Consider the following 8901-nt stretch of genomic DNA (forward strand, 5'->3'; position numbering starts at 1 on the left):
CCTAGCTACTTTCTCCACACCCCCTCCCTAACTCCATGCTGTGGGGACCGAGAAAAAGGAAGAAAAAAATCTGCCAAATGTCTTACATTGCAATGATTCAAACTGCCTTCCAAGACTGAATGGCACATCATTGCTAAAATGTACCAGTCCACCAATCTGCCCTTCCTACAAAAGGCACGGAGACAAAAAAGCAAAGGAAATCTGCATTCTTCACTATCCATTAACAATGAGCTGCTTACACAGGGCAAGTGGCTATTTGGGAGGCTGAGCATGGGTAACTGTTTACATTTTATTTCTTGACAAGAAATTTCCCATGTAGAACTTTCAAGGTGGGTAAATAGCACAGCTGAAAGGTCTTGAAGGGCTAAATGGTGCCTGAGGTGTCAGCAGTGCCAAGGATCCATCTAACTCCCTAGTAGGGGGATACCAGCTAGAGGCCTGTAAGCTAGGATTTCAAAAACATCTACATCAGTAAGAAAGTCTTAAAAATGCTGACGATTTTAGAAGCAGCCAGGGTCCCACAAGGGTATTCTTCAGTGGATATATTAATCCAATCAGGGGACTTTTTCTGGCCCATGGCTAGCAGGAAAAGTTATTGTGTCACTGAATCCTCTCTGATTTAAACCCAGGTTTAAAGGAGCAAAAGGGATGCCAAGAGTATTCAAGCTGTCATTTTAGTAAGCATAGAAACTGATGTCTCCCATTTTATGCAAGATGATTTTTTTTCCTGTTAATGACTTTCTCTTGTCTTTTTTTCTGCTAATGGTGTTTTTTTTTTTCCCCCAGAAAGATTAAATCCACTTTCAACCTACATCTCCCAGAAGGCAAAACAAAAAAATGAGGAGGTTGGTCTGGATGACCTCTAGGTTCACCCCCCCAGCTCTAAGCTCCCTGATCCTGTGAAAATGCTATTTGGAACCAGAGATGAGAGAAAACCTTATATTCTGCTGTTCCTGCAGCTAGTGAGAGAGAACACGATGTATTCTTTCTCCCAGCATAAACTTCCCTAGGGCTTATCTCTCCTTTTTCGTTTTTGTGTTGTGTTGATTAGTCTGACTCTTTGTGACCCCATTTGGGCTCTTCTTGGCAAAGATAATAGAATGTTTGCCATTTCTTTCTCTAGCTCATTTTACAGAAGAGGAAACTGAGGCAAACAGGGTTAAGTGATTTGCCCAAAGTTAAGTGTTTAGTTAAGTGTCTGAGGTCAGACTTGAACACATGAAGGTGAGTCTTCCTACTTCAGGCCTGACACTTTCTCTATTGTGCCACCTAGCTGCCCCCTTCCCTCTACTAATCAATATCAATCCAAAAATTATTTTATTATTTCTGCTGCTTACATCCAAAAAATAATTTAAATAAAGCAGCTGAGTAACTTCTGGTTTTAATGGTCTAAGCAGCTACTTATCTTGTTAGAGGCAAGGATAACATCTTCTGGAACACCTGACAGGAAACACTGGACAAATCTGTCAGTCCCATTTAAACTGCTGTCAGAGTGATAATGACTATAAAAGTATGAAGTATCCAAGTAAAGCTGCTCATCCTTTTACTTAGGTTTTCATATTTGTCTTTGATCTTTCTGTATTAATAATTTAAGGTGAAAAAGAAATGCTTTTTCCATTTTTAAGGTTGCTGAGGCAAATGACTTAACATTACACACTTATGTTCAAAGCATAGCACATGCCCAAAAGGATGCACATTCCCCAGAAACCTACATCTTCTAAATTCAGTGTTTAAGAAATGAGAAGATCAGTGGACGCCTTAAAGTGAGAGTGTAGTCAGTCAGTGCTCAGTTTTAATACTTGCAGAAAAGGATATGAATGTATCAAAATTTTAATAGCTATTCTCCTCAACAGGTTAAAAGGACTTAAAATGTACAAGGCAGGTGTGGCACTAAATCGGAAGAGTGTTTTCCCTCTGTTTAGTACTACAAAGGTCTGTGAAGAAAGAAAAGAGAGAATTATTAAAACATTATCGTTAGCACAAAAGCCACAATGCTTTCCTAGATAAGATTCAGCAAAAACAATTTTCTCCCCTCAGCTGGCTTCCTTTGGCAGGAATGCTGCATTTGATTATCATCTGCCCCTTCCCCTCCTCTCTCCTATCCCCACCCTCCTTCCACAATACTGTGCCAAACAATGCCAGCAGTTACCAGGAGACGTTTCCTTCTTTTAGGATAACTACCAATCCTGTGGCCCAGACCAAAATGGGTTCATTGTCTTCTCCGGACACAACTCAGAAATTTAGTAGTTAAAGTGCTCTGCTCCCAGAGTTCCATTTGTAATGTGCCATTTGATGAGAATTATCACAATATAAGAGGTCAAGAGATCCCTCTAGTGAAGGGTTTCTTAACCTGTATGTCAACTTAGATAGGAAAAAAAATACATCATTATTTTCACTAATCTTTAGCTGAAATTAGCATTTTTTTTTCCATCATGAATGTAGGCAACAAACCATAGTACAGGAGAATTAGGCTCTAACAGATGAAAAAGATTAAGAATCTCTGCTCTAGTGCATGAAGTGAAAACTTTTCTGTCTGGTTTTCACAGAATCCCAGAGTTAGAACAGACCCTCAGAGACCATCTAATTCAACCTATAGTGTACAGTGTCTTTTATATCACCCAAAAGTGGCCACTTGAAGGCCTCTAGTAAGAGAGAACCCATTCCACTTTTTGAGAGCTCTAGGATTGGGAAGTTTCTGCTTATGTAAAGCCTTAGTCTGCCTTCATCGTCTAATCTAGCCTCATGAACCAGTCATAATCAGTCTCCATATTTTTCCCCTATGTTATAATTTCTGCTTTTATGCCTCTTGCGTATACTACATCGTTACTCTAAGAATGTTATCTCTCCTGAGAGAATATAAGAATTGTTTCATTTTTCTCTTGGTGTGTCCACAGTGTCTTGGAGAAGGAAGGAAGGAAGAAAAAAGGGAGGAAGAGGAGAGAGGAAGAAAGGAAAGAAACACTTATCAAGCAGAGACACAGTACTAAGTGTTTTGCAAATATTATCTTATTTTATCCTCACAATAGCCCTGGGAAGCAGGTGCTAACATTCCCATTTCACATAGTAGGCATTTAATAAATACTTGTCAATTGATCCTGTTTCCCCTGGCTGAAATGTCCTCTTGAGTGCATGCTATCTTTAATTCTCCTTCTCATGTGTGTTAGACTCTTTAAAGGCAGGGGGACTATCTTATTCAGGATGTACTAAAACTCTTAGCGCTATTTTAAGCTATTAAAGCTTTTGGGACACAGTATTCTCTTGTATCTTCCTTCCACAGAGGCAAGCACAAATGCTAATACTCGTAGGCATTCAATAAATACATTGGCTATTTATTGATGTGTGTATTCCTTTCATACTTCCCATAGAAATTTGACAGATCTATGTCATTCTCACCCAGAAAGCGAATCACCACCATTACTAAGTAATCAGCTTCCTGGCAATATTCTTTCTTCTAGTAGCAATGGCCTGAATCTTGACATTTTTGCTGCAACATTTTTCAAATACTGGGAGATACCACACTGTGCATTTCCCATCCTGGTGTATACTACAGAGCAAACATTATAGGATCATAAGATTAGAGCCCACAGGAAAAAAAATTAGAGATAATCTAATCTGACCTCTTCATTTTACAGATGAGGAAAAGGAGACACAAAGAAGTTATTGTTCAAGATCATACAAGTAGTATGATTCGAATCCTGAACACACACTCTCTCTCTCTCCCCGCCAAGGACACACTCTCTCTCTCCCCCCCAAGGACACACACTCTCTCTCTCTGTCTCTCTCTCTCTGTCTCTCTGTCTCTCTCTCTCTCTCTGTCTCTGTCTCTCTCTGTCTCTGTCTCTCTCTCTCTCTCTCTCTCTCTCTCTCTCTCTCTCTCTCTCTCTCTCTCTCTCTCTGTCTCTGTCTCTCTCTCTCTCTCTGTCTCTCTCTCTCTCAAGCCTTGATAGGAAGCAGAGAGATAGGAGAACAGTACAGACACATGCCAATGTCAGAACTGCGGCTGTGCTCGAATCCACATATGTCCAAAGCGGATGTCAAGTTTCTCAAAGCAACAATCAGAACAGGACTTTCCCAGAGATCCCCAATTTAAAGCAGTGCTACTCCCCCTATGTTTCTATAGCAACTCTCTCTGAGGAGCTCCCAGATATTTGTATTAAGTCCTCATTCATCATCATGACATTACTGTGCAGCATAGATGAAGCAGGAATCACCAGACTCAGATTCACCGGGCAGGAAGGAACTTTCGGAATCATCTGAGTCCCACATTCTCATTTTATTGATGAGCCCATTTTACTGGAGTTCAAAAACAGTAAGGAACCCTATTTATTCCCTGCCAGGCTATATTCTTTGGCCTTCTCATCAGGCTCCTCCTCTAACACCCCTCTTCAGCTTCCTTCCTTCCCCTGTCTTCCCCCATTATTTGTAAGCTCCTTGAGAGCAGGAACTGTCTTTTTCATAATTATATCCCCAGCACTTAGCAAGGCACCTGGTATATAGTAGGAGCTAAATAAATGTTTATTGACTCACTGACTTGCCCAAGGTCATACAATTATTAGAGACGGTAATAGAATAGAGGTCTCCTGCCATCTGGACCACTCAGTCTTTCATCATACAGTATAAACTTACTATTTAACTCACATTTCATACTAGGTTTTAAGTTCACATATCAATATTTCTTATTCATTTTACTGAGGGAACACAAGAAGGGGAAAAAAAAATACCCAACTCATTTAAGGGGATAAAACAAGAAAACCAAACCCCAGGCCTAGAGCGTCTCTGCAGCACCCACTGGGCCATGGTAGAAGATAATTCTCAAATAATACTGTCCAAGACTTATTTATTAAAACAGAAGAAAGGTATAGCTGAGTAGGGCTCCATTCAGGCCCATCTCTGCCCTTCTATTTTACAAAAGAAACTATCACATAATTGCATCAAAGTACTGTTATCTTAAGTTCTATACAGTCACTTAATATAAATTTAATTTATACAGAACTCATCAAGAACACACAAAATGTATAAAGCTAGGCACACACAGATTAATACAATTACTATATTAATAGGAAACTTCCTGAAGTTTGTGAAGCTACTACATATTCCTTATACACAGAGGCAAATATTTGTCAGTCTGTCACTAACTAGATCTGTGCCCTTTAACAAGTGACCTCAAAATCATCACCTAAGGAGGTCATTATAAAAGGGGGGCTCCTTATAGGCCAAAATATTTATAGCAGCACCTTTTGTGGTAGAAAAGAACTGGAAATAAAATAGATATCCATTGACTGGGGAATGGGTAAACAAATTATGCTATAGGAATGGAATGGAATATTATTGTGCTGAAATGACAAACATGATGAATATAGAGAAGCATGGAAAGCTGTACCAGTGAAATGATGTTAAGTGAAGTGAGCAGAGCCTGGAAAACAATATGTAAAATGACTACGACAATGTAAATGGAAAGAACGACCACAAAATAATCAAAAATTTATGTTGCGAAATTATTAAAGATCAAGCTTGGTCCCAGGGAAATAAGAAGGCATGTCCACAGGTGTGGAACAATGCATATAATGCCAGGCTTTTCAAGCATGGATTGATTTTACGGAATTTTTAAAATGTTCTTCCTATTTTTCTTTTGAAAAATTCTTTGTTATAAGGGTTCAATCTCTGAGAAGAATAATTGAGGGAGATACAGGGTGGGGAATCTAGGCAATGTAAAAATGAAATATATTTGTAAAAATCTCTAAGAAAATAAAAGAAGAAATTGAACTGTCATCTAGTCCAACACATACAAAAAAGGAATCCCCACAATGACATATCCAAGTGATCACCTAGTCTGAAGACCTCTAAGGAAAGGGGACCTACAATATGTCAAGGCAGCTCATTCCATTTTTGGATAGTTGGAATTGTTAGGAAAATTTTCCTGGTAACAAGCCTAAATATGCTTCCTTGAAAATTCCATTCATTTCTCCTGGCAGATTTCATTGGAACTGGCATGCCCCTCCTACTGGAAGCTATATCCCACTTCCTGCAGCCCAAGAGACCACATAAGTTTTTTTTTATTTATCACATCACATAGCTAACTCTCAAGTCTACTGCTCAACAAAATATCCAGATCTTCTTCAGAACAAACTGCTGTCTAACCACACCTCTTCCATATTATTCTTATGAAGTTGATTGTTGTGTGCCCAAGCAAAAGACTTCACGTTCATTCTTATGGGATTTCATCTTACCAATCTAATGCTCTAGCTTGTCAAGATCCTTTCAAATCCTGACTATCATCCAATGCATTAGCTGCCCCACCTAGCTCTGTATCAACTGCAAATCTAATTGAGAGGGCCATCTATACCTTTGTTAAAGTATAGACAAAAATGTTAAGGGGCATATCTCCAAGCACAGGTCTCGGGGTACTCCAATGGAGATTTCTTGCCACGCTGACAAAACTAAGAAATTTGCAACTATTAACAACTACAAAATGTTGTTATCATCTAGACCACATCTCTCCATGTTTTCCAAAGGAAAAAGATGAGATATTTTATCAAGTTTAAATCTTGGTAAATGATATCCACAGCATTCCCCCCATCTCCTAGTTTAGTAATCCTGTCAAAAAAGGAAATGAGGTTAGTCTGGCATGCCTTGTTCTTAATGAAGCCTTCCTGCACTTTGTAATCACTCCTTCCTTTTCTAGATGTTCACCAACTATCTCTTTAACGAGTCATTCTTGATTTCTCCCAGCAGCTGAAGGCAAGTTCATTGGCCTACTGTTTGCAGACTCTATTCTCTTCCCTTCTTTGAAAATTCCCTTCTCCAATATGGTGCTACTTCTCTCCTTTCCCAAGATCTTTCACATACCACTGACAGTGGCTTAGAAATCATACCTGCCATTTCTTTCAGGAACTGAGGATGAAATTCATCTGGGCAAAGTGACATGAATTTACTAGGGGCCACTAGGTGCTCTCTTCCTATATCCTTACTTATCCTAAGCATAAACTCTTGGTTAATCACATTTGTTCCATCATTTCCAGCATAAAGGTTCACTCTCCTTTGCCGAGAAAACAGAAATGAAAGAAGTGGTGTAGACCTGCTTTCTCTGTTGTCAGTGTTCACCTTCCCATCCACCCCAAGCAAAGGCGTGATCCCCGATCCTTTCTTTTCTCCCAATGTACCCTAAAAAATAAAAACAACCAATTGCTCTTTTGGTTGTCTGTAGGTTCCTACTAATTTCTGGATGTCTCTTCTTCCTTCTTTGTGCCTCTTCTCTATGGTATCTAATTATGGGTATCGACACAGGTAGCTTCCTTTTCTGCCCAATATACCTAAAACAAACAAACAGAACACCCTTCTCTGCAGTTTCACTCAACAGCCTCAGCTGACTCTAAACTTTAGCATTTGGGGCACTATTTTAACAGGACTCTGCCCTCCTCTCATATTCGTCTTTTGTTACCCAGCCTTGCTTCCAGCTTCTGTACAGTTATTTTACAAATTGAAGTTGATCAGTGAGTTCCTTGTGCATCCAAATCAGTCTCTTCAGCCATTTTTTCAGTCATATTTTTCAACCTTGTTAGAATTGTCTGTCTTCAGAATCTCATCTCAAACATTTCCTATTGCTCCTGGGTCGACTTCCTAGGCAGAGTTTTATTCCACCACATCCTTATCTTTCCTCTGCACCCTTTGAAATCTGCTTTTCCAAAACACAGGATTCATGCCAGATTATACCCAGATTTTTTCTTCTTTCAAATTTCTCCCTTGCTGGTTCTTCCATCTGGTAGTCAACCTTTCCAGGATGAACCTTGTTTAACTTAGGGAGATCAGCTATCAGTTAACAGGTATGATGTTTGCCCTAACTCAAAGACTGCCCTCACAGGGGCATAGCTTTTAAGAACCCAGAGTTACCTTGACACCACAACAAAGTATCAAAGTGGGACTTTAGTGGAGGAAGAAGATAGTTCAAGTAGTACTATTCCCATTTTACAGATGAAGAAACCAAGACTCACAAAGGTTAAGTAGCTTCTTTAGGTCACTCACTAGTAAGAACTTGAATCCATGTCTTTTGACTACAAATTTAACTTGATCAAGGTCAGGATATGTATGTGTGGTGTGATGTGTGTGTGTGTCTGTGTGTGTGTGTATAGTGTGCAACTACTATAATCACTATTAAGAGGCACCATGGCATAGTGGAAAGCAAACCCACCTTGGAGTTAGAAAGACAAGTATGACCCTGAACAAGTCATTTAACTTTTACAGTGCCCCAGAGAACTCACCAAGTGTTCCCTAATCCAATGAAATCCCAAGTTCAGACTTCTTTGCACAAATCACTTTTAAACTTCTGGGATGGATCTAGGAAAAAAAAATCACTCTTTTGGAGCTCAGGGTAGGGCTCCAATACCAGATCCATCAGAGCCCAGATGGCTGTAGGAGGGATATCAAGTCTTTGATTCCTGTGAGAATACTTCTAAAGCAAAAATCAGTCAGTTCCCATGAAGCACAATAATATTTTACTTAATCTGAATTAAATGGCTTCTTTGTGATGTAAATGAGTTAAAAGGGAAATTGAAATCAGATTGTGGTTTGGTGCCCAAGGGAAAATATCAGTTTATAACAACAACCACTGAATGTGTTTGAGCACAGGGCCCATTATAGAGCTATGGAATATTACTTAAGTTATGGCATGAAGTATTAATAAATCTGTTGTGCCAGTATAAACTGAACCTTCTGAAAAAATCTAGGCTTTTCATTTCTAATTAGTGGTAGCAGGTTTGGGACACATGATATAGAAACATCCCTACCATTAATACAAGGGAAGAAGTTATCTCTGCTATGTCTACAATTAGGAAAAAGTCCAGTTTGTGTTTGGGGGGGGTTTTTCAGAAGGTTCAGTTTATACTGGCACAACAGATTTATTAATAC

General features: G+C 39.3%; 1 protein-coding gene across 1 annotated transcript in view; it reads right to left on the bottom strand.

Moving 5' to 3' along the window:
• SCN8A (sodium voltage-gated channel alpha subunit 8) overlaps positions 1 to 8901 on the bottom strand; it is a 222046-nt gene that overhangs the window by 98560 nt on the left and 114585 nt on the right. The window contains exon 3 of the mRNA XM_069092525.1: positions 1816 to 1934. Coding sequence (XP_068948626.1) covers positions 1816 to 1934 — 119 coding nt within the window. The remainder of the gene's footprint in view (positions 1 to 1815; positions 1935 to 8901) is intronic.

This window comes from Petaurus breviceps, unplaced genomic scaffold (assembly GCF_028583685.1).
Source record: "Petaurus breviceps papuanus isolate PSGF00001 unplaced genomic scaffold, PetGlider_PUasm1.0 191, whole genome shotgun sequence".
Lineage (NCBI taxonomy): Eukaryota > Metazoa > Chordata > Mammalia > Diprotodontia > Petauridae > Petaurus > Petaurus breviceps.